The sequence below is a fragment of the Lontra canadensis genome, unplaced genomic scaffold (genome assembly GCF_010015895.1).
Source record: "Lontra canadensis isolate GAN:19392208 unplaced genomic scaffold, GSC_riverotter_1.0 scaffold79, whole genome shotgun sequence".
NCBI classification, from domain to species: Eukaryota; Metazoa; Chordata; class Mammalia; order Carnivora; family Mustelidae; genus Lontra; species Lontra canadensis.
The window spans coordinates 8688231-8713758 of NW_022631073.1; the positions used below are offsets into that span (position 1 = coordinate 8688231).

General features: G+C 45.2%; 3 protein-coding genes across 3 annotated transcripts in view; 2 read left to right on the top strand and 1 right to left on the bottom strand.

The window, feature by feature from the left end:
• Nucleotides 1-387: 387 nt before the first annotated feature.
• On the top strand, nucleotides 388-2872 carry LOC116881977 (protein FAM24A-like). The gene is made up of 3 exons (XM_032882147.1): nucleotides 388-812; nucleotides 1450-1576; nucleotides 2544-2872. Exons 1-3 carry the CDS (start codon nucleotides 731-733, stop codon nucleotides 2731-2733), a joined length of 399 nt encoding a protein of 132 aa, XP_032738038.1. The 5' UTR covers nucleotides 388-730; the 3' UTR covers nucleotides 2734-2872.
• A 3499-nt stretch (nucleotides 2873-6371) lies between these two features.
• On the top strand, nucleotides 6372-18656 carry CUZD1 (CUB and zona pellucida like domains 1). The gene is made up of 9 exons (XM_032882143.1): nucleotides 6372-6453; nucleotides 9082-9232; nucleotides 11154-11368; nucleotides 12746-12896; nucleotides 13453-13670; nucleotides 14144-14316; nucleotides 15378-15769; nucleotides 16900-17168; nucleotides 18440-18656. The coding sequence occupies exons 1-9, from the start codon at nucleotides 6372-6374 to the stop codon at nucleotides 18613-18615; spliced, it is 1827 nt and encodes a 608-aa protein (XP_032738034.1). The 3' UTR covers nucleotides 18616-18656.
• A 4675-nt stretch (nucleotides 18657-23331) lies between these two features.
• The window catches only part of LOC116882003 (deleted in malignant brain tumors 1 protein-like), a 59451-nt gene continuing 57254 nt past the window's right edge, over nucleotides 23332-25528 (bottom strand). The window contains exon 17 of the mRNA XM_032882195.1: nucleotides 23332-23805. Coding sequence (XP_032738086.1) covers nucleotides 23514-23805 — 292 coding nt within the window. The 3' untranslated portion in view covers nucleotides 23332-23513. The remainder of the gene's footprint in view (nucleotides 23806-25528) is intronic.

The following is a 25528-nucleotide window of genomic DNA, read 5'->3' on the forward strand; positions in this document are numbered from 1 at the left end:
CTGTTTGTGACTTAACCCAGCGTTTAGCCAGAGCAACAAGGAGTAGCCCTTCATAGTTAAAATAATTTCCTCATTTAATTGAATCAGCTTTGCTGGGTGTGAATACCTTAAAATAGTAGAAACCTGATGTATAACAGACATTCTATTCATGCTGCTTTTTGAAATCTTTGTCTTAGCCATAAAATCTGATAATATTCTGAAGTCAGTGGACTTACATCAGGTTAACCTGGGTCTGGTTAAATGACTATGCTGTATATTATTCTATTGTGTTGCTACAACATAAAGTCTAACCAGTCTTCATAGTTGAACTTTTAGATATATGAGTGTTTTTAGATATTAGCCTCCCCACATTACTGTTCTCAGAGATTTGCTTTTGATTAACAGACTTTAAAAGGTTCTCTGAGGGAACAAAACTTGAAAAGGTGAGACAGAGTAAATAATGTAGAGTAGTAGTGGGACACTCATATTAGTACTGGTCCTGAAATATATCTGAACATGGAATGGAATTCAGAACTCCATGAGAAGGAGTTGGTGTCCAGAGTGTTGATGTCACACAGCCTCTGGCCTGACAGGCACGGAAGTTGGAGCTGGACAGTGGCTGTCCACTCTGGTCACACTCTCACGGAGACGATGTCTCTCCAAGCAAGCTGTTCAGACTTAGATCTTAATCACTCCTAAGAGGGACAATTAGAACTCTATCAAATTCAAAGTTTGAGGAATTCCTGATAAGATGTACCATTCCCTAAAGTTTATATTGATTATAATTTTTTTTTACTGCCGGCATTCATCGGGCATGCAAGAATTAGACGCTAGTAAGTATGTTTTGGCAGTGGATTGTTCTTCAACCCTTGCTCACTTTTACCCAGTTTCAGGGAGTGGGATTAAACGAATTGCTTATTCCGGAAAAACTGGATTTCCTGGGAGGATTAAGGAGGAAAATTGGCAGTTGTCAGTGGGAGAATAGAAGACTTTTCCTGAAACCTGTGTCATTTACAAAACGGATTTGTATATTCTCAGTGTTGTCGAACATAACATTTAAAAAAAGTCATCCCCATAACCATCCCCATAGGAGATTGTTAAGCCTGATGTAGAGGGAGGAGTTAATTCTGATTCTGAAAGTGACTGTATTTCAAGATGCCCAGGTATTTGGGAGTAAGACCATTTGTTTTAGTGAGACCTGTTACTTACAGCTGCACATTACTGCCTATGAAAGGAAGAAAAAGATATTCTCCTGTTTCTTTCTCTCTGGGTTTTACATTTCAGTCTCGTCTCATTCATAAATCCTTTTGCCCCTCTCTGGGCCAGTTAAGGGTCCTGTGCCTTCCTGGGAAAACTCATTTGTATTTTATATGCGCAATCATCTGTGGTTTGGGATTCAGTTCTTTTTCCACTCCAGGAAGGGTGGGGAGGGAAGCCACATTCATTGCTAGCCTGTACTTCTCTGCCTAGACAAAGCTAAGTCTTCTACAGTCAACACGATAATTATGTTCTGCATTGGTGGCGGTATCCTGGTGGCCATTCTTGTGCTGATGGGTGTTGTCATCTGTCTTTACTACAAAATAGCCGACGCGTTGAGGTGAGTGATGTGGGTAAGAGTGACAAATCCCCCCTCGGATAGGATACCTGGGGCTCCCGGCTTGCGCAAGGTCATTGCTTGCCCTGTAGTCCCACCCAGGGAGAGGTCAGGGACAGCAGGTGGGTTTGAAAAGGTAAAGCTGGGTGAGTATAGAATGTTGGTTTTTCCCCCTCTGGCTTCGCGCTGTGAGCTCATGAACAGAATGTTCTCGGCTGGGTGGCTCTGTGGTGCTTGGCTTGACTCCCCCTCACTGAGGGGCCCCTCGGCCGGCCTGCTCAGCACACTGGCTGGGCCCTCCCTCCGTGCCAGGCACCGCAGCCTGTGGCGGAGGCTGGGAACGAGTCTGTGCCTCAGAGTCCCTCAGAGGACACGCTGAACCGACCTCCTCTTCGCTGGGTGGGGGAGCTCTCACAGTGTTCTCTCATTCACTGTGCTTGGCCATGGGGACGGTGAGGTGGGCCTGTGGGACCGTGGGGAGGCCGAGCTGTGTGAAGATGCTGGGGGACACCTGCCCAGGGTGTGTAGATGGGACAAAAGATAATTAACTTTGGGGGAGAGGAGCCTTGCGATCTGGGAGGGATGGGTCGTTAGAAGCGGTGCTGCTCCCATCCTCGGGCAGGTAAGCCTGTGAGCTAGAAGGAGAATCCCTGAACGTGGGGGACGGCCCAGTGTGGCGCCTTCCCGGTCACGCTGTGCACTTGATGGGCCTGCAGCGATCAGCTGGGGGACCCTCGCTGGCAGGTCACTCTCCCTCGTTTGCTGTGACCTGACTTTACATTTCTAGCAATCCTAGGAGAGGTAGGGATTATATAGGAGCTTGGGACAGGGGCAGCAGGCTCTAGTTTCAGGCTGCTCTTATGATTTGATTGGCCCGAGGCCTAAACTTCACAGATACCCCTGACAACTGTGACCAGTGGACAGAGAAGAAAAATTCTAATGCCTTGCTTTGTGTATGTCTTTTCCTAAGACCTCCAAAGGCACCCCTTTGTTTGGCCTTAAAGAGTAATCCAGCCCTGCTCACTCAGGACAAGGTTGCTACAGCTGCAGCCCTCACCGCTGGGTCCTATCCCAACCTCCAGTGCTGTGACGAATGTAACTTATATGCCGACTTTGATAACCTGCCACCGTGCTTCTGTGACGTAAACGAGGGACTCTGACTTGGGTGGGCACAAATATCTTCATGCTCAGAATTTCTTTTTTAGTAGAAGTATTATTCAAGTCCAATTTTATAATGTTTACATTATGTATTATAGAACATATTTGTGTACTTTTGAATAAATGCAATATTGAAAATAATCTTCTGCCTCCAGTGTTGATGTTAGTTATAAATGTACTTACATATGTGTACTAGCCACTTTGGGACTTGGGGCACCCATCTTGCAATATGATAATATTGCAGTATGGGGAGAATTAGAGTAGAAAATAAAAGCATTCCGTCATCTCTAACATCAGAAGAAAAATATGTATATTGCTCTTAGAGCATTTCCAGTTTCAGACTCATCAAAAATTCCCAAGCTGGAATAGTTCATTTGGCTCTTCTCTTTATGATGGCTTCATTCACTTGCCTCTAGCTGCTCTGCTATGGAAGCTTACGTTACACTTTCCTGAAGGAGAACTGTCATCTTAGGGCAAGAACAAGCGAATGGGACATCTCTGGGTTTAGTGACCTTATAGGATGGGGTTGAGCCTGATGGTGTCTAAAGGACATTTCAAAGAACTTGAGATTCTTCCTTCTGTCATTCTCCCAAGTCTTCAGAAGCAGATTCCTCCTTTTTCGGTCACTTTCACACAGGTTGTCCTGATTCACCTAGCTGCCAGTGCCTTGAAGTGCGGACAGGCATCTCCGGCTGAATGGCAAAGCCCAGGATTCTCTTGACCCGAGCAGTAGGCAGTAGGACGTACTCCTCTCCACCTCTGCTCATCAGCACCCTTCTGTTCCTGATCTCTCTACGGAGGCTTGTGGACCCCCTTTTATTTTTCACAGACTCCCCATTTGTAACCACAGTTTGTACTTTCCCTTGCTAACGAAACCCTTGTTTTGTGAGCATCACATGTTGTACTTAATATAAAGAGTTAACTAGTAACAGGTAGTTAGATACTAGAGAGAGAAAAAGGACAATAGGAGGGAATGAAGGAAACAGCTTTTACCTCTAGGCTGATGGGGGAGAAGAGCGATGAAATAAGCAGTTTCAGTTCTTTCAGCAGAAGGCTTGGCTGATGAGGACATCTTAGAACTTGAGTGGTGGAGAACTTTGCCAGGAGTGTGGGAGCTGGAGCTGCTCTCACAGAGCAGCCCGTGGAATGGCTGAGAAAATCCAAGGCATCTGAGTGTCCTCTATCCCCGGAATGAGTTTCAGGAGGCAGATTCAAGGCTGCATCTTCCCTGGATCCTGCTCTGAGACCTTCCATCTGAAAGTGACCTCTCTCGAGTTCCTGAAGCATTTTCTCTGCCTCTCTGCCATTTGCTGCTCTGGCCTTGTCTCGGTGTTCACGGGCACTTTGATTTTCTCCTTGCCAGCGAGCTCCCATTTCCCCCAGACCTCACCTCGTGAGGAGCCCAGGACCCTGGAGGCCTTGTGTGAGCACGTTCTGTACAGGAATTCCATGGCATCCCAAGGTCCGTGAAGGAGGCAGGATGGGCCAAGGACTCTTAGAGACACCCCTCTCGTAGGCAGTAGGGACAGAGTGTAACATGCGGCTTTCAGAGTCAGATACTCTTGGTTCAAATCCAGCTCCACCTTTCACTAGCTCTGTGCCATTGGGAGAGTTTCTTAACCCCTCTGAGCCTCCTTTTTCTTGATGTAAACTGGGGGCTTGCGTAGGTGACCACGAGGATTAAACAAGCTAAAGTTTACTGACAAGCCCTGGGACCCCGTGACTGTGTGGTAAATTGCCGGCCTGAACCTCTGGTCTCCCGATCACCACCCCAGGGTTCTTTGCCCCCTGCTAGTCCCCCTCCCAGGAGAGTGACCACAGAGCTCTTATACCAGTGGTGGTGGCTCAGGGATCTAGGAGGTCATCCATAGGACACAAGGAGATGGCTTTAGTGAGGGTAGCATGGGGGTCTGTGGACACAGCTGAGGGTGAGCAGCCCTTAGTAATCAGAAGGGTCCCTACCCTGTACTCCTGCCCCCGGCTCACTCTCACACCAGGACACCCAGTCCCCATCTGGTACATGGCCAGCCGCAGAGGTCTCTGAGCTGACAGGATCCGAGTGGAGTGGTGCCAGGTACCTTGGTGAATGTCCAAGCTCGTGAGCACAGCTTCCCAATGTTACAGGTGCTGGCCTTGCCACTGTGGCACTGGTATGATGCCAAATGCCTATTCTGGGGGCCTGACTGGGAACAGTTCTCCTGGGTCACAGCCCTGCCTGGGAACTCGTGTCCTAGAGCCAAGTAAGGGTTTCTGGGCTTCAGGACAGTCTGAACAACATGGAAATTTGAGGGCATCCAGGAAGGGTTTAAAGGTAGAAATTCAATCTATAGCTATCATTATTACCTCCACAGAGCTGCTGGGAAGGTCCTTAAAATTGGCATTTCCTGCTTAAAAATCCCATTAAACTTCGAATAAAATCCAAATGTCTCATCTGACCTACAAGTACTTCACAATTGGACCATTATTTGCCTCTCCCTGCTTTACAGCCCACTTCCCTCCCCTTTACTTGTATCCACTGCACTGGCCTGCCTTTCCTTACTTTGTAGACATGCCCAACTGATTCCTGCCTCAGGGCCTTTGCACTTGCCCATTCTTTTGCCTAAAATGCTTCTCCTAAGTCCAGATTACAAATGAATGTCTCTCTCTTTCTGTTTGCTCAAATTTCATCTTTCTCAATTTCATGCTAATACTGTATTCCCCCTGCAATCTATGTCATCACTCTTTTTCCTTATATTTGTAGTACTTCTCACTATTTGTAATTTATTTCAGTTGTTTGTTGCCTATCTCCTCCACCTAGAAGTTCCATGGGGACAGGGACCGTGTGTCTCATGTTCAATTCAAAATCCCCAGACTGTAGAACAGTAACTAACAAATATTTTTGAATAAATGAATGAGTGAAAAGAGGGCAGTCCCATAGGTTTTTGTGAGCATGAGTTCCTAATGTCACAGGTGCTGGCCTTGCCACTACAGCACTGGTGTCACCTTGGACACCAGGATTCCTTTCTGTCATCTGTAAAACAGAGTGCCTAGGGGACTTTAGTTCACTTGCTCCAGGCTCTCCAGGCATAATGGTTTGAATTCCTGGAAGTTGAACCTGGACTTGTACTTCTTTTTCCTCCCCATCCTGGGCCACCTCCTCCTGTCTCTCAGTCTCAGTACCCTGGCCAGCATCAGAGTGACCTACATGGTCCCACATTTTGCTCAGGTGCCACCTCTCTCCCCAGCTGATCCTTTGACTTTTGTCTTTAGAGAAGAGCAGTGGAGGCTCAAGATATCAGTAGTGCTACCCACTCCATGACCTGCACAAGCAAGAGGGCCAAGGTTTGTCTCCAGGTCGGGGCCAGGAAGAATTACTCGGTGCTTACTGGGCGCCACGTGTTGGAGATCCCCTCCGAAGAGCTTTACTTGGGAACTTTCTGTTTACATTCCAGGAGTGAGTTGGGGAGAGCAAACACTCAGTGTTAGGGGTTGCTGATAAGAAATCAGTCACCAGCTGCTCCATTCTCACATAAATCTGGCCCTTACACGGTCAAACAGAGGCATTCCCTGACGGTCTCCAGAAAGCCCTGAAACCAGATTCGGAGCACTGGGAGGTATAAAAGCCTGCCCGCTCTTTCAGGCTGTTCCTCCCCTGACTACGATGGAGGCTGTGAGAAGGCTCGTCCTCTTGGCCCTCTTAACTGTGCCATGTTTGGCAGAGTTGATCTGGACCAAGTCTGAAGGTAAGAAAATTGAACCCGTTGTTTCCTATCAAAAGAAGGAGACCTCCTTTCCAGAGGCCTCTGCTGAAAGTTTTTCAAGTTTTAATATCTGCTAATGGCCTTAATACAGGGAACATTTATTTGTATGCTCTTGATATGATTTTGAATTAGTACTAAGGCTTTTCAGGCCTATATGACAATATACATAAAAATGTAAAAGGGTAAAGAATTTTACCTAATAATTTCACTCCTGTGAATTAAATATTTTGGAAATAATTATAAAAGTGCGCACAAACACACTGCATTTACCTAATGTAAAAAGCAATATAAATTTCCTTCATTTATTCTGTAAGTTGTAAAGGCAAACAAAGGTATATATTTTGGCGATTTCTTACAAATCGTAAGAAAGGTGCCCAGGATCCACCTTAAGAGAGAAAACAACTACCTGACATTTGTACACTAGGATGGTGTTTATGTTTAAAATATATACATTGGAGCATCTTTAAAAATCTGTAAGTAGGGGCGCCTGGGTGGCTCAGTGGGTTAAAGCCTCTGCCTTCGGCTGGGGACATGATCCCAGGGTCCTGGGGAGCCTGCTTCCTCCTCTCTCTCTGCCTGCCTCTCTTCCTACTTGTGATCTCTGTCAAATGAATAAAATCTTAAAAAAAAAATCTGGAAGTAGATGAGAAAAGAAAAGATTCTGGAAGTTTCTACAACAAGGTTTTAATGGTGATTTTTTTCTGAGAGGGTGGGATTATACTTTTATCTTTTTTTTAAAGATTTATTTATTTATTTATTTGACAGAGACACAGAGAGAGAGAGAGGGAACAGAAGCAGCAGGGCAGGGCGGGGATGGTGGGAGAGGGAGAAGAGGCTTCCTGCGGAGCAGGGAGTCCGATGTGGGCCTCCATCGCAGGACTCTGGGATCACAACCTGAGGCAAAGGCAGATGCTTAATGACTGAGCTACCCAGGGACCCTATACTTTTTTATACTTTAATTGTCTTTGCTTTCTGATATTTTTTACTAATAAACATAATAGTTATTGTTAGGGGAAAATAAATAAGAGACTTGTTATAAGGACATCACCCATCACCTGCCGATAAAAAGGGAAATGAAAAGCTTTTTGTTTCTAAGTGGAGTTTTTAACTCTTTGTTGGGTTCCATTATGAAGTATTTACTTTTCTTGTTCACATTCCATTACAGCCGCCACTGCTGCTCCTGCCACTCATCCTCCTCCTCCTTTTCTTTTAGTAACAGCTTTATTAGGATATAATTCATATACTATAAAATCCACTCTTCTAAAATGTAAAATTTACTGGTTTTTAGTATTCACACAGAATTGTGCAACTGTCACCATTCTTTAATTTGAGAACATTTTCATCATCCCAAAAAGAAACTATGTACCCATTAGCAGGTACTCCCCATTTTTCCAAATACTCTCAGCCCAAGGCAACCACTAATCTATTTTCTGTCTCTACAGATTTCCCTAATCAGGACTTTTCATACGCATGAAATCCTATAATCTGCGGTCTTTTGCTCAGCGTAATATTTACAAGACTCATTCATGCCGTACCATACATTAGTACCTCATTCCTTTTCATTGCTGAATAATCCTGCGTTGTATAGATAGACCCTGTTTTACGTCTTCGTCAGTTGATGCCCATTTGGGTTGTTTCCACTTATTTGTTATTTTGGCTAGTGCTGCTATAAATAAACATTAGTGTACACTTCTTTTTGTGAACATATGTTTTCATTCCTTTGGAGATATGCCTAGAAGAAACTAGAAGTAGAACTGCTGGGTTATGGTAACTCCCTGTTTCATCTTTTGAGGAATTGTCAGACCATTTTCCCAGCAGCTGTCCCATTTTACCTTCCCATGAGCTTTGCAGGAGGATTCCAATTTCTCTGCATCCTTGTCCAGACTCATTTACTTTGTGTTTTTCACTCTAGTTTTGTTTCGCATCTTTAATGGTGTAAAGTCATATTTCACTGTGGTTTTGAATTGCATTTCCCCGATGACTAATGATGTTGAGTATTTCTTCATGTGTTTATTGGCCTTTATGTGTTCTTTAGAGAATTATCTATTTTTGTTGTTTCTCTATTTTTTATTGGGTTGTCTTTTAATTGTTGAGTTATAAGAGTTCTTTATATATTGTACATATAGCTTCTTTGTAAAACCATCTTTCTTTAAGCCCTAATATAGTATTTATTTAATTAATTTTTTTAAAAAAGATTGTTTCTTCATTTGACACAGAGAAAGAGAGCACACAAGTAGGGGGAGCGGCAGGCAGATGGAGAGCAAGGAGCAGCCTCCCCACTGAGCAGGGAGCCCGATGTGGGGCTCAATTCCAGGACCCCGGGATCATGACCTGAGCGGAAGACAGACTCTCAACTGACTGAGCCATCCAGGCACCCCTATAGTCTTTATTTTTTATGATTCACATATAGAGAAATCATAAATTTTTTCTCCCTAAGGGCTCTAAGATGGGGAAATCATTGGATGGTGGCTTACTTTGGAATGAACTAAATACCATCACAATTATGTGCATGCTTGTATGAATATTACCTATGGAGGGTAGACTCCTAATTACTGAAGGAGAAGACTGGGGCAGCTGACTTTCTTCATTGTGAACTGTGGTCTCTCCCAGGCAAATCAAGCTGCCAGGCCAGCTTGGGAGGCTCCAGCCAGTCAGATGTCCACAGGGCCCTAATCCTGCAACTCAATCCCAATGAGGACTGCACCTGGACACTAGAAAGACCGGAAAACAAGAGCATCAGAATCATCTTTTCCTATTTCCAGTAAGTAGAGTCTTTATTTTCCAAAGAGGATGGTTGAACTCTGGCCACACTAGGGAGTGTGTGTCAGTAAAAATCAGCTGGTCCTAGAGATAAAGGTAACTCCCATGATGATGACGACGATGAAGATAGTGGTTGATAGTACTGACCGATGACTGGGCCCCTGGCTCTGGTCACAGAGGTCCTGGAGGTTGGTGTGGTTATCACAGGCACTGGGAGGTGGAGAACTTGTCTCAGGTTGCACAGTGAGTAGAATGACCGGCATTCGTACCCACCTAGTCTAGTACCAGATTCCAGGCCCTAAAACACTAAACTTGTAGTTCCAGTCTTTGCTACGCATTCTAATCAGCAGGGACCTCCCCCAAACCCAGATGTCCAGGCTGCACACCAGAGAATTAGATCAGAATCCCCGGGGGTGGGAACGAGGCCATCGGGTGTTTTTTCTTTAACTTTTCGTTTTGAAATCAGTACCTACTCACAAGCATCTTCTCTAAGTGTCCGGGTCACGGCAGCGTGAGGCCAAGCTGAGCACCGGGCCCTGCTCTAGGAGCCTCCCTCAGGGCTCGGGGAGAACTTCCTCAGTTAAGCCTCTCAACAGCTCTCAGGGTGGATGCAATCTAATCCCCACTCGGTGTGTAAGAAATCCCAGAGAAGTCACCTCATGTGCCCAAAGTCACAGATGACTACAGGTGGGAGAGGACTGGAATCCAAGCCACCTGGCTCCAGGGCTCAAAGTCTTACCCAATCCCCGTGGTGCTAAAGCTGGGGAGTCTCAGGGCCCCTCGACGGAGGGTTTTGCGAAAGTGCGGTTGCTGGGCCCTGGGCCCAGATTCTGGTCCAGGTGGGGGCGGCTGGGGCCCGAGAACGGGTGTGCAGAGGTCACGAGCCCAGGGGCGCTTCCTGCCGCCCCTGCTGGTCAAGGCGCCACGCGGGGAGGTGCGTGTCCCTATGCCCGGGCCGGGGAGCAGACTTCTCTGGGCCCTCATGGAAACAGAGGGCAAGGGGGACTTCCACGTTTCCTGGACTTCTAGGGCTACCGAGAATCCTCTGCATTGTTCTTGGTGTGTGGAGAGGGAGGGCATGGCGGCGCGGCAGAGGGAGGGAGGGGAGATGAGCTTTCCACACTTAGACGCTGCCTGTGTGCCGGGCCTGTGCCAGGCGCTTCCCGTTGAGAACACGGGAACCCCCACACCAGACGAAGGCTGTGACTCCCCATTTACAGAAGAGACTGAGGAAAAGAAATAGTGAATCGCTTGTGCAAGGTTCCACGGCAAGTGAGGGACTCAGGCTGGAGGGAGAACTGGGCTGTGTCCGCCCTCGCGTTTCCCTCCAGGGCACCGCGGCCCTCCGTCGGGATTCTGAGGGCGTGCGGAGAGACCCTGTCAGAACGGGCGGAAAACAGTCATCCTGCTCTGCCGTGCCCGACGCAGGGCCTGGGACTGTCCTTACGAATGAGGACGTGGGGCTGTGAGGAAGGAAGGGGCTGGGAAGAGGCGAAATCCGCTTTACCTTGAGAGAGGGGGCCGGGGAGGAAGAGCTGCTCCCCTTTCAACAGCCTTGGATGTCCAACCTCAAGGGGAATGAATTCTAAATAAGAAGATCCCACCCCACAATTCCCACACGCGCACGAGGAACAGGAGAGACGGACGTGGAAGGCAAGGGTCTTGGGTTCCAGACCCACCTTCCCCCCCGCCTGACTTTACAGAATCGTTGGCAAAGCGGTTCAGTCCCCTGAGGCATTTCTAGATGATGGAGTGTGGTTTGATGTTGAGGGAGGTGGGGGGTGGTTGGTCTTGGGGAGGTTGATACGAAACAGACATGCCATGCAGACAGGTGTCGGCATCCGGGGTGCCGCTGGGAGCAGCTGACACCCTGACCCCCCGCCTGCTGGCTCATCGCCAACCGTGGCGCGTTCTGTTCACAGGCTTGATCCTGACGGACGATGCGAAAGTGAAAACATTAAAGTTTTTGATGGAAACTCTACCAAGGGCTCTCTGCTGGGGCAAGTCTGCAGTAAACATGACTACATTCCTGTTTTTGAATCCTCATCCAATTCATTAACGATTCAAATCCTCACTGACTCTGTAAGAATTCAAAGAAGCGTCTTCATCTTCTACTACTTCTTCTCTTTTGGCAGCTGTGAGTTTTCACTTGTGCAACCTACGCACCGACCACCTACGAGCATAGAAAGTTACACATGCTCCTGCGTGGGTTGTCATAACCTCAAGTCTGAGTTCTCCGTTTGTGAGAGCAGAGGTTTTCTAACTCGCGTGCGTGAGAGTCACCCGGAGAGCTTGTGAAATCAGATCCCTGCTTCCCCCTCCCACCCCAGCGACTCTGCTTCACTGGTTCTGGGATGGAGCCCATGACTTTGCCTTTCTAACTCGCTCCCGGTGAGACAGATGGAAGGAGCTGATCAGAGGGCTGCACGCCGGGGTGCACTGTGTGACAGCCCAAAGCAGACTCTCCAAGGTCGGCCTGTTTCAGAATAACCCCGAGATCCCTTGAAACCCCCATTCAGGGACCGCTCCTCCCTCTCTGGTCTGGTTCAGAAGATCTCCGTTGGGGCTCGAGAACCTTCACCTTTGACAAGGTCCCCACATATCTCTGACCAAGATTAGGAAGCAAACGATGAGAAATGCTGACCTAACTCATCAGGCAATCAGATGTTACCGTGGTTCTGCATTCCCAGCACCCAGATTCCACTACAACGCAAAGCAGAATGCTAAGAAATTCTGCAAGTGGGTTCGTGAGCAAAGCTCCACTCTGGTTTGCCTCCTGAGGCCCAGAGCCGATCGTGTCTCTTCCTCTTAAACCACGCCAATCTCAGGAGTGGAGCAGTCACGGTTTTCCAGAGCCAGACCGAGGCCCCCTTTTCAGGCCTTACCTCTGGCCACTATCTGATGTGCCTCCTGTGCTTTAGCTGACCTCGACTGCTTTATGTCCCCCGAAAGAGAGCCTTCGGTGTGGCCTGCCTGTCTTTCTCTTGTCCAGCTGCTTGCTTCCTGATGGCGGGGGAGGGGGAGACCGAGCGTGGGTTCGCGTCGGCTACATCTGAGCTGACGTGGAAAGAAAGTGTAGGGTCGGGGGAGGTGAGAACCACAGGAGGAGGACTCCTGTCTGCTGGAACCGACAGTCCGAGGAGCTGCAGGAAGAAAGGACAGGCTGGCATAGCAGGTCACGTGGAGTGTTGATGAGGCTGAAAAGCGGGCCTGGGGCCAAGTGAGGAAGAGCCTCCAACGACAGTCCTGAGAGCGTGATGTCATTTTCTGTGGCTTAGTCCATGCCATGGAGGGTCTCTAAAGCTGGGACAGATCTTACAGTGTCCCTTTGCCCTGAAGCAGTGGTCAGAAAATCCAGTGATAAAGAAGAATGAAAATTTCCCAATTCGAAAGAGGACAATGGAGTGAAATTTGGGTGGGGTAGGGAATTGCTTATTCAGCTCAGTGCACAGCAGGGAAACTAAATGAAGTCTGTCTTGATTTACATTCTCGGTCACCCTCACATCCCTTTCAGCTGTTCCAGAATGTGGTGGTTACTTGGACTCCTTGGAAGGCTCTTTTACCAGCCCCAATTACCCGAACTCGCATCCTGAGCTGGCTTACTGCGTGTGGCACATACAAGTGGAGAAAGGTTACAAGATAAAACTAAACTTCAGAGACATTTTGTAAGTACTGTGGTCCATTTCTGCTGTTGGCAAAAAGCAGAGAGCCCACCTGGCAAAGGGGGAACCTGGAGAAGAGAAATTATGTGAGCCCCCTCATAGATGGGCACTTTTCATAGCATTGGTGTATAGAGAAAACACTGATACTATTACAGTGAACTAGGTTGTCTATTTAAAAAAAATTTTTTAAAGGTTTTATTTATTTGAGAGAGAGAGAAAGGGAGAGAGAGAGAGAGAGAGAGAGAGAGCATGAGAAGAGGGAGGATTAGAGGGAGAAGCAGACTCCTTGCTAAGCAGGGAGCCCCATGCGGGACTCGATCCCGGGACTCCAGGATCATGACCTGAGCCGAAGGCCAGTTGCTTAACCAACTGAGCCACCCAGGTGCACTGTTTGTCTATTTTGCTGAAGATTCTGAAGTCACATCAGGGACTGGCAAAGCCCTAGGTTTGTCCTAAACCTGAGCTACCATCACAAGGAAAACTCTTTAATCACTTGACTCTGATGCTGAGAATTGAATTGGTTTGGAAAGCTTTTTCACCAGAGGCCCTACTTCTCTAGCTTAGAAGTGGATGAACACTGCAGATTTGATTTCATTGCTGTCTATGATGGTCCCTCCACCTCCTCTGGCCTGATTGGACAAGTGTGTGGCCGTACGAGGCCCACCTTTGAATCCTCGTCAGACTCGTTGACCGTGGTGCTATCAACAGATTACGCCAACTCCTACCGGGGCTTCTCTGCTTCCTACACTTCCATTTATGCAGAAAATATCAACACTAGTAAGTCACATTCCTTAGCTATTTGGAGCTCTTTGAAGATTGTGTCCATAGAAACTGCTCCTTAATTCTTAGCCTACCTGTGGCTATCCCTATTTGCAAGCCTGTCATAGATCCTTTGGAATATATACTCATAATCTGAACCTTGAGAAGTATGTTGCTTAGTATGAGAGGAAATGAATGGTTTTTATTAACTTAAAAAAGATTTCTGTAAAAAATGTGGGCTGTTTTCTGCAATGCCTTGCCTAAAGGCACAACCAAAAATAATAGATTTACAGAATCAAGTTGCAGACAAGGTCACAGTGAACCTTGTAGAAGGCGGACGAACTGCTCTGCTGGCTCAGGCTTCCGATTATGGTTTAAAGCAAAAAGGGTTTTGAGTTTTTATATTGTCTTCTGTATATACAGCTTTTCAAGATCCAAAGTTCTAGCTGCCATAAACATAATCATCCTTTTTTTTTTTTTTTTCTGAACAGCATCTTTAACTTGCTCCTCTGACAAGATGAGGGCTATCATAAGTAAATCCTACCTGGCGTCACTTAAATACAGAGAGAATAACTTACACCTGAATGACCCAACTTGCAGACCGAAAATCTCAAACGTGGTGGAATTTTCTTTTCCTCTTGATGGATGTGGTACGATCAAAAAGGTAAAGTGAGGCACTGAGCTGGGTTTTGTCAAATGCCAGTGGTGTGTTGGTGATGCTGGCAATGCAGGGCTTTCTGGTGGCCCTAAAGAACATGTCCCAAAGTTTTAGGGCTCAACTCATGGCGAACCTGTGGGAACATTTGCGTGCTCTCACTCATTTAAACACGACTGCCAAGTCGCCACATTTAGTCTCAGGGTAACTAGAGGTGGTTCTCTTTCCTGGAAGGTGAAGAACTCGGAGAACTCGTGGAAGAATGTCTGGACACCTAGATGCCGCGGGTGTCGCAGCCCAGCAGCAGTACTTGTGTGGAAACTGATTAGAGCTCACATTTAGCAAAGATCTAGTTGGATTGTTATGATCTCCTTCTTTCCCCTGTAAAGGGAGAAGGTAAAAACATGAGCCTTGTTTGAGAGATATAGAACATAAGTTTGTGATTTGTTTTCCATTTTCTAGAACTTTAAGTTCTCAAACATTTGCAACCTGTAAGTCCCTTTAGGCTGTATACCCTAAACTTGCCATTCATGTCATTAGACAACAACCTTGTCAAGAAGAATGGCAACTACTCCAGAGAATGGATAAGAATAGAAGTAAATCATCATTTTCTGCTCCAAATGAACACCCGGGCCCTTATCTGTACACCCGGAGGGGAGGCATCCTGGGGAAACCTACTGCAAGACTTCTGTCTGCACACACTTGGGAAACCGCCCAGGGAGCCACCCTGATACAAAGCTACTTATGGAAGAAGCCCTTGCATTACAGGGTCTCAAGTCTTTCTAGGGGTGGAAGTTGGTGTTCAGAATTGCTTTTAACATAACTGAAAAAAGTTCCAATTCTGTCTTCAGGTCTTTCTAAGCCAAGCTCTATCTCTCACCTCACACCTTTTCTTCCTACCCAGAATGTTTCTTAAATAAAGCACTTTGGAGCCTTAGAGTACCCTGATAGGAAAGCGGCTATCTTGTGATTTCAGGAAATCATGTCTCTGATTGCAGATGTTTTTCGTATCTGGGCTCTAAACGATTACCGGCCTTGCCGTACAGCATTTGAATTCCATGTCACTGCAGGTGGAGGGTCACTCGGTCACTTACACCAACGTGATCACTTTCATCCCGTCCCCCACGTCGGAAGTGATCACCCGCCAGAAGCATCTCCAGATCATTCTGAAGTGTGAAATGGAATCGAATTCTACTGTGGAGATGATGTATGTAACGGAAGATGATGTAATACAAAATCAAAGCGCCCTGGGAAAATACAACACAAGCATGGCTCTTTTTGAATCCAATTCATTCGAAAAGCCTATACTGGAGTCACCATATTATGTGGATTTGAACGAAACTCTTTTTGTGCAAGTCAGTCTGCACACCTCCGATCCAAATTTGGTGGTATTTCTGGATACTTGCATTGCCTCTCCCATGCCTGACTTTGCATCTCCAACCTATGACTTGATCAGGAGTGGGTACGTACTGCTGGGTGACATGCTTTTCCGAGGATTAACAGTGATTTGAATGAGGTAGTGTTGTTTGTGCATGGATCCATGATTCATCTATGCATACTGTATAATTTTTTTCTAGTACTGCTACCATGGAATTTAGTAAATGTAATCATTTTATGAAATATAGTTATTGTGCACTAATTACAGATAACTTAAGTTAGAGCATTTCTACAACCACAGCCCATATCCCCTAGAATTTTAAGTCTATTTCCAAAATTTATTTGCTGGTAGAAACAAGTTTATTTTTTGTTGAGGATGATTTATGTTTTCATTTTTACTTTTTTTCTGCACATTTTGGTTATTTTCAACAAAATCCCAGAAGAGTATTTCACTTGTTCCAACTTCAGAACAGAAGTGTAATGAAATTTATAAAGTATCTGGGGCACTCCTTCCTTAAAAATAAAACAAAACAAAATAGTGAAGGGGTGCTGGCTGTTGCAATCGGTAGAGCTTATGACTCTTAATCTCAAGGTTATGAGTTTAAGCTCCACATCGGGCGAGCCTACTTTAAAAAAGAAAAAAATTTTTTTAAGTTTTTTTTTTTTTTTAAAGGAAAGGTTTCCTTTTTTTTTCTATAAGCTGATGGACTTAAACTACATCAACCATATTGATATCTTCATAGCAAGTGTCTAAGGTAAGGTGTAAGAGCTCTAATATATCTGAATTGATTTTCTAACTAACTCATGTGGACTAGAAATGTTATTGCTGGAGGGAATTTTATTTTACCCAGGAATCAGGTCCATAGCCTTAGCTCAATACAGTCTGAGCTAAAGACACTGTCTTTTTTTTACTATTTTTTTTTTCTCTCCAAATTTTTATCTAAATTCTAGTTAGTTAGAGGATATAGTGTAATATCAGCTTCAGGAGTAGAATTGAACAATTCATCACTTAACATACAATGCACCTGATCTCATCTGATCTCAGAAGATAAGCGGGGTCAGGCCTGGTTTGTACTTGGATGGGAGACATTGTCTTTCTGGAGAAATTTTTGACCCACAGATCAGACAGTTCAAAGAAAACTTTGTATCATCTCTTTTCAATACTGAAAAGACTGAACTGGAAATTTTCTAAATGTGCCGTAAATTCTGTTCTAGATGCATTCAAGATGACACTTGTATGATGTATCCGTTATCTGGACACTATGGAAGATTCCAATTTAACGCCTTTAAATTCTTGAGAAGTCTGGGCTCCGTATATCTCCAGTGTAAGATTTTGATATGTGACAGTGGGGACCATCAGTCTCGCTGCAACCAAGGCTGTGTCTCTAGAAGGAAAAGAGACCTTTCTTCATACAAATGGAAGACTGATTCTGTCATAGGACCTATTCGTCTGAAAAGGGATCGAAGTGCAAGTGGAAATCCAGGTAAGAAAAAAGCTATTTCATGAACTAAGAATACCTCATGGTTCATAAAATTCTGCTCAAATGTATTCCTTCTTAAGCCTGTATAGTTTAGAGATTTATAGTATTTGTAGGAAAGCCCATAATCAGGTAAGCACACAAGGTTAATTTTTCTTTCTGTTAGTGGATAAAATGAAAGCCATGTACATTTTAAGCATATGATGCTCTGATAATTCACCATTATTTCTGTGGCTTCTCAGGATAAATGTAATGTCCTTACTTCTAAAAACAACAGTTTCCCTTAGCTTTCTGACTTATTATAGCAACACCATGGCAGATAACAGAATCAAAAGCAATGTATTTTAATTCCTAAATGAGTTGAATCAGATGAACCAGGATCTCACACAAATCACCTTTTTGGGAACACAAAAAGATTTTTTTCTAAAACAGAGAAAATAGCATATTTTCAACACAGCCCTGCTTCTTTTTAAAGGTTGGAAACATGAGCCCTGCCAGGTCACAGAACAGTGAATGCCCAAGGACAAGCCGTGGCTGAATGTCTTCCATAAACCAGTTACATAGCTACATAGTTACGTAATTACGTAGTTACATAGTTACATGAAAAGTGTTGATGAGAATTTATCTCATATGAAAATGATCCTGGCATAAGAGAATCTTATGACCTCTGTCTTTATTATTATTTGAATGGATTGGGAAGAAGTAGGATTCTAGTTTGTAGCAAAATATTTCTATGACAAAAACAAAAGAGAACAAAAATTAAATCCAGTAATTTTATAAATATAGTCACTAAAAAGACAGTGCATCTATGGATATTGGGCTAGATTAGTTGAAAATTTGTGAATGAAAGTTATAGAAATATCATGCACATTAGAAGAGTACCCTTTTCCTGTTTGAAGAGAAGAAATTAGTTGTGTCTCCATAGATCAAATGTATTTTGGGGACTTTGGGAAATAGTGACCATCAGTAGATGGACCTGCACTTCTGTTTGGTTTTGATGCTTAAATTCCACAAGTTTCTCACCTTATGTCAGGGCAACAAAGTAGCTATTTAAATAAACAAATGTAAATACATCTTGTCTTTTAAATGAAACAGAAACATACATTAATTGAAAGAGTTGCTAGCAGTTTCCGTAGGCTGTTTTGGCATTATGTATCATGAGGTCCTTCATTGATGCCTAAGACTCGGAGGCTATGGAGAGATACCCATTCGCAAAAATTTTGTAATGCCAGGTAATACTTTTCTTTAAGTGATTTTTATCTGGTTTCCACTTACAGGATTTCAGGACCAAATACACAGAGAAGAAACTCAGAGTCAATCTTTTGACAGTCTGCATCTGTTTTCATTCATGGTCCTTGCTCTGAATGTTGTGATGGTGGCCGTGATCGTAGCAAGGCATTTTGTGAATCAGAGAACAGACTATAAATACGAGAAGCTTCAGAATATTAACTGACTGTTCAGCCTTCAGTGAGACCCATTTTCCCAAATGCCAAAGGAAATTTCCCCTAGCTACACATTATGAATAAATTGGAGAGAGCCGCATAAAAATGACACCGTTCCTGGTCAGAGCTCACTGCCTTGCAGGGGTGATTGAAATGAACAAACATTATGTCCATGCTAAGAACGAAAGCCACCAAAATACCAGATGAATTAGAAACGTCCTTTTTCACAAGCATGAAAACAGTCTCCATCAATATTAGGTGAAAGGATGAAGGTTGTTTTTACTTAAGTCTTCGGCATTAGATATATTTGTTTCCTAGATGCAAATATGCTACCTTTTGAAATGTACACGAGGGTTACAGTTTTTGAAACTAAGTGTGACAGAGAGACTGACATCTTGTTTATTCACATGCCTCACTCTAATTCAGAGCCTCGGCATTTTACAACTTGAACACATCTCAGAGAAGGGCTCTGGAAAGAAAAAAAGCTATTTAATGATCTAAGGACAGGAAAGAAGAAACTGACTATAAAAGGAGAGCCTTCTGTGTGGTTTCTAGGTTAATGAATGAAAACAATTCTCCTCCCATTTACCACCAAACACCAAAGCCAAATGTAACCCTAAAAGGAGAAGTCCGTTCTGGCTGACGCTTTCCTATCCACAGTATAGAAGCCTCCATGTGCACAAACGTACTCACACCACACATGTTGAATTCTTTGTCCTAGGAGGACAGTATAACTCGTCCCCACCATCCAACACCAACATGTTTTCGGGTTCTAATACACATCCAAAGAGGCAACCACATTTCTGAATACCCAGGGACACTCCTTGACTCCCAGACACTTAGATTTGATACCACGCATGCCCAGGGAGTACACCACGACTAAGAGCATCTCTACTCTTATCGCACGAGTTGTTAGGGGCCTGCTGGGTTTCCACCTCCAAATGAAAACAGATCTTCCCCATTTTCTTTTTAGTATTTCCACATGGATCTTCTAAGCCCTTGCCCCATGTGGCCATGTGGTCCAGTCTCCTCTGTGTTCGTCTATATGACTAAAGGGAGCTACTGCAAAGTTCTTTTCCAACCTAACGTGAAAGCACTTGAGAATGTAATGAGAACAGGCGAGTCAGATTCAGTCAAGGCAGTGTGGTCCCGGGCTGAGCGCCGACTTTCTGTCAGGAACTGCGTGAAGCTGTGCGGGTGGCCAGGCACAGCAGTGTGATACCAAGAAGACCGTCACATAGTGTGACTTGGGAGATAGTGTAAAACTGTATCACCATGAGTCACAAACATTTTGCAGTGGACCTACTGAGCTATACCAGCACATCAGGGATAGAAAATAATACACAGCAGAAAGTGTTTTTCTTCAGGAGAAACGGCAGTAAAGTAAGTACAGGTCCCAGATCTGAAGTGGGTGGCCTGGGTTTTAGTTCTTCCCCTTACCTGGTGGGTTACCTTGGCCAGGTCACCCTCAGCCTTGATTTCCACAATTTAAAATGAGGAAGGTAGCAGCTGCGCCCCCCCCCCCCAGCTTGTTGTGCTCTCGAGGGTTGAATGAGGAGATGAGCTATGCTCAGGGGCTGCCTCTGTACCACTCGCTGATGGTGATGAGTCCCCCCGGGCAGCCCCCAAGTCCTGTTTCTGAATTTGCTTCCTCGGACCACGCCTGGTACAGACCGTTGTAGGCTGGGTCCTGGGAGACAGCCTCTGGTGGAGAGGTTTGTGTGCCGAAGGGTTCCTGGGGCATGGGCCTAGCCTCGAGCCCTGGCAGGGGAAGGTAAGCAGGCCTGGCAGGGGGTTGGTGAATGGCGATGCAGGGGCAGCAAAAAGCCCGGCCAACGCCCTGCATCCTGGGCTCGGCTGGCCTGTCAGAGACATCCCCACACTGGGGCTCGGTACCCCCGCCAAATGACACACCTCTATCCACCAGCCATTGGTTGAAGGCTGCAAACGTGGCCAAGGCAGCTGCCTTGAGCTGAGGGAATCCCCACAGAGTCTTGGGGCTGAGAGCCATCAGCCACCCACACTCCCGGCAGCCTGAACAATGGTTCTACCGGAGGGAGATACGGCTATCACACCAGAGTGGCCACCACGCTCACTTCCTAGAGGAACAGGATTTTCTGAATGTCCCACAGCATTCCACTCAGACTCTATGCTGTATTCAAGAGACATGCTTTTTTTTTTTTTCTTTAAGATTTTATTTATTGATTTGAGAGAGAGAGCATGAGGGAGGGCAGAGGGAGAGGGACAAGCAGACTCCACATGGAGTAGGGAGCCTGATGCGGGGCCCGATGCCAGGACCCTGAGATCATGACCTGAGCTGAAGGCAGATGGTTAACAGACTGAGCCACCCAGGCGTCCCCAAGAGATATGTTTAACAGAGCATTTCAGCAAGGCTAAAAGCAAAACGTGCGATGGAATACCAACATGTGCGGACAAGATGGGAGGGTCTCCTCATTTCTACAGGGCAGGGCGGAAGCCAGGCCACCTTCAGGGCCTCTGCTGCCCCTCCCCCCCAGGAAGGTGGCATCGCCTTGTTACCTCTGGGTCGGGGGTAGAGGTCCTGGCTCTCTATAATGTCCCCTCAGACACCACCCCAGAGAAGTCTCAGAGGGGTGGTCTTCCTGCCTGGTGGGGTTGGAAGCCCAGCCTCCCCACCTGGTCTCCACTTGACATGGGGGTGTTGGGGAGGCCTCGGTTACTGCGCAGAGATGATAGCACCTGGGGAGGGGAGGGAAGGTGGAAGGGATCCTGGGGGCAGGAGGAAGTCTAGGCTCCCCACTTCACCTTTGTTGGCTGGGCTGAGGTAGGGCCACAGTTTTACCCATGGCTCACGATCTTGCCTGGGTACCCCTTCACCAGTCCTTTGGCTAGAGAGAGCAGGCTTCTCTTGAGGCTTTTTTCTGGGTTGCTGGTTTCTCCCTGTTGAGTGCTTTTTGATCCATAAAGCATGGACTGCTCAGCAGTGACCACGGCCTTCACACTTCAGCGTTCTCAGAATCCGCTGGAACGCTATTGGAGAGGACAGCTTCCTGGTTCCCGCCTGCTGGACCACACCTGCAGAAGCTCACCGGGAGCTCACTGGACACTTATTTATTTATTCTTAAAAGGTCAGTCCTTTCAGTCTCAACACTTTTCACAAGAGGCATTTGTTAAAAGCTATAAGATGCTAACTTTGGAAGCTGTTGGCTTCCCACTTCCTCAACGCATATGGGATAGATGCAGTTAATGGGCAGGTAAGCTTCAGAAAGGAGAAGCTCTAGCAGCTCAGAGGCCCTTGGAAAACCCCTTAATTCATCTGGGGTGCTTGTGTGAAATAGACATCTGATGCTCAGATCATGTGACCGAAGATGAAGGTGCTTGGTGACGAGTGATTCCCTTTTGACTTAAAGATGCTGCCTTCACCAGACTGACCAGCAACTACATCTCATCAACTTCTACCAGGTAGAAGCAGGGAACACCATCAAAATACTGTCAGTATCCTATTTATCAAGATGGCTACCGATAAAGGGCACATCTGGCATGAGACTGAGATGTTCCCCTCTAGAGGCAATGTCCACCCTTGGGTCACATGTCAGATTTTCATCAGGACTTCAGGGTTAGCTCCCAGCCTCCCCCAAACTCTGCTCTCCCCTCTGGGAGCCTTGACCATACTGTACTCTCATCTCATACATGCTATTGAATGGCAGAGATGGGAACAATTTCTTGGACTTGAGGACTCATTTTAAGTGTTGCTATTGAATACTTCTTGACAAGCAAAAAAACAAAACTAAACTATGTCCAAGACTCAACTCACCCTTTCTTACTTTCTTCCCCTCCCTCCCTCTCTTCCTTTTTTCCCTTCCTTCCTTCTTCCCTCCCTCCCTTTTCCTTCCTTCCTCCCTTCCTTCCTCTTTTATTCTTTCTTTCTTTTTCATCTTTTGAGAGAATCTTAAGCAGGCTCCATGCCCAGCACAGGGGACTTACATGACTCTGAGATGATTGACCTGAGCCAAAATCAAGAGTCGGGTACTTAACCAACTGAGCCACCCAGGTGCCCCAAGACAGTTTCTTTAAAGATAGCTTTGAGGGAACTGAGTACAGCCCAGACCTCTTTCTGTTAAGATATAAAGAGAACTTGGATAAAGCGGTGCTGCCTGCTTTTTCTATGAGGGGTGTGGGATATGCAAACCTTTCTTTCTGTGTCCTCAGGCTTCCTGTGTCCTCAGGTTTCCTATAAAGCCTTGAGGATCTGGGGCACAGACCGAGTGTGTGATAAAAGCAGTCACAGGCGGTTCATGTGATTGTGTCTCCAAATCTCATTTGCGGTCAATGTCAAAGCTGTCACCCAAACCCAACAAAGCTGAGGCACGGTGTGTTCCCTTTGGAACGGGCAAGAAGAGCTTGTTTTGAGTAGGTGACAATGAATAAACGAGCAAATGACGTATTCAATTCAACTAACCAGTTATTAGGGTTTAAAAAAAAAAAAAGAGCAGTGACTTCCCAACACTTAAGTTTATTTTTCATAAGACTCTTAGCAAGATCTGAAAAGAAATTCTCACACCACCCAGGGGACAGAAAAAAAAAAAAAAAGGATCCATCTACTAGCATCTGAACATTAAGGAGTCAATTTAATAAAATCTTTAAATTGACAATTTGGTATATAGAGAGAACTCTGTTCTTTAGAACGTATGTAGTTCTTGGTAGTGAAGGATTAGAAGATGTAGCATCTCTAGCCTGCAAACAGAGTGACTGCTTTACAAGTTTAAAAATTAGAGAAGGTTTATGTAGCATCGAAACTCAGAGAAAACCTCCTTAGCTGTTTCTTTTACCTGTGGCTCCATGGGCAGCTTCTGGTTTGTCAAACTTATCACTTTATTCAGGGAAATAGGCTTTTCTTTCTAATAACAGATTTGTGTGAAAAGTGAAGAAATCACATAAGGTTCTTACTCTGACCAGTCCCTCTGTGGATTTCCAGTGGCCCCACCACTTGGAAATGCTCAGTCTGTTCTTCTGGGGTCACCACATGGCCTGCATCCCTCTTACTCTGTTCTACACAGCCCTGGGAGCAGCGGGAGGAGTGGTCCCCCACTTTGCACACAGCGACTTCACACTGCAGGTAGATCACATCATAGTTCCTCAGAAAGTTGAAGGTGTTGAACTTGAACTGGGCTGTGTTCTTCTGTTGGGAGTGCAGGTTGATATAGGTATTGTCTTTGATGCACCTGATAGGAGAAAAACCCCCAGCCACAAGGATTAATTTGAAGTATGATGGGAATTCACCCTGACTCCAATAATCAGACCAATGAATTCCAAACAGAGTTCTTCCCCCTACCCACTCTTTCTTTCATAAAGAAACTTAAAATACTACCATGAGTAGAAAAACCACTGTTCCTGAGCAGAAGTAGAAGCTAACAGTAAAGTAAACATAATAAAAAACAACGTAATTAACTTCTAACTAGAGCTGTTGCCTTCTGAAGGCCCATTCTATTCTATTTTGTCCAAAGGGGAGATTAAAGGTAGTGGTTATATTATTTGAAGGTGAAACTTAGATTATTTAAAAATGTGTTTCTTAGAGCGCCTGGTTGGCTCAGTCTGTTAAGCATCTGCCTTCGGCTCAGGTCATGATCCCGGAGTCCTGGGATGGAGCCCCGCATCAGGCTCTCTGCTCAGCAGGGAGCCTGCTTTCCCCTCTCTCTCTGCCTGCCTCTCTGCCTACTTGTGATCTCTCTCTCTGCCAAATAAATAAGTAAAATCTTTTTAAAAAATGTGTTTTGTCAACCCTAACACAACTATGGAAAAAGTTCAGTGAGAAGCATAAATGATACATCAAGAAAGGAGATAAAATGGAATAATATAAAATGCTCCATTAAATCCAGAGAAGGCAGCAAAAGGAGAGAGGGGGTAGAAACAAAGAACAAATGCAACAAGTAGAAAACAGTTACCAAGATGGCAGATTTTCATCCAACTCTATCAATAATCACTTTATTTTAAAAAAAATTTATTTATCTATTTGAGAGAGGGAGAAAGAGAATGAGAGTGTGAGCTGGGGGAAGAGGGAGAGGGAGAGAGAGAATCTTAAGCAGGCTCCATGCTCAGTGTGGAGCCCTACTTGAGACTCAATCTTAATGGCCCTGAGATCATGACCTGAGCTGAAATCAAGAGTTGGATGCTTAACCTACTGAGCCACCCAGATGCCCCTCAATAATCACTTTAAATGTGATTATTAAATATGCCACTTTAAAGATACAGATTGCCAGAGCAGATAAAATGAAAACAAAAACAAGAAAACCCAAGATCCAACTACTGTTATCTACAAGACACCCACTTTAAATATAAAGCCCTAGAAAAGGGATGGAGAAAGATTTACCATGCTAATACTAATCAAAAGAGAGCTGGAATAGCTACATTAATTTGAGACAAAACAGAGTTCAGAGCCAGGACAATTATCAGGAATGAAGAGGGGTATTGCATAACAATAAAAGGATCAGCCCTCTCAAAAAACGTAACAGTAAGCTGGGAAAACTGGACAGCTATATACAGAAGAATGAACTCGACCATTCTCTTACACCATACACAAAGATAAACTCAAAATGGATGAAAGACCTCAAGGTGAAACAGGAATCCATCTAAATCCTGGAGGAGAACATAGGCAGTAACCTCTTTGCAATCACAGCAACTTCTTTCAAGACATGTCTCCAAACACAAGAAAACAAAAGCGAAAATGAACTTTTGGTACTTTACCAAGATAAAAAGCTTCTGCACAGCAGAGAAAACAGTCAACAAAACAAAGAGGCAGACCATGAAATGGGAGAAGATATTTGCAAATGACAGTACAGATAAAGGGCTGATATCCTAGATCTATAAAGAACTTCTCAAACTCAATACCCCAAAAACAAATAATAAAGTCAAAAAATGGTCAGAAGACATGAACAGACACTTCTCAAA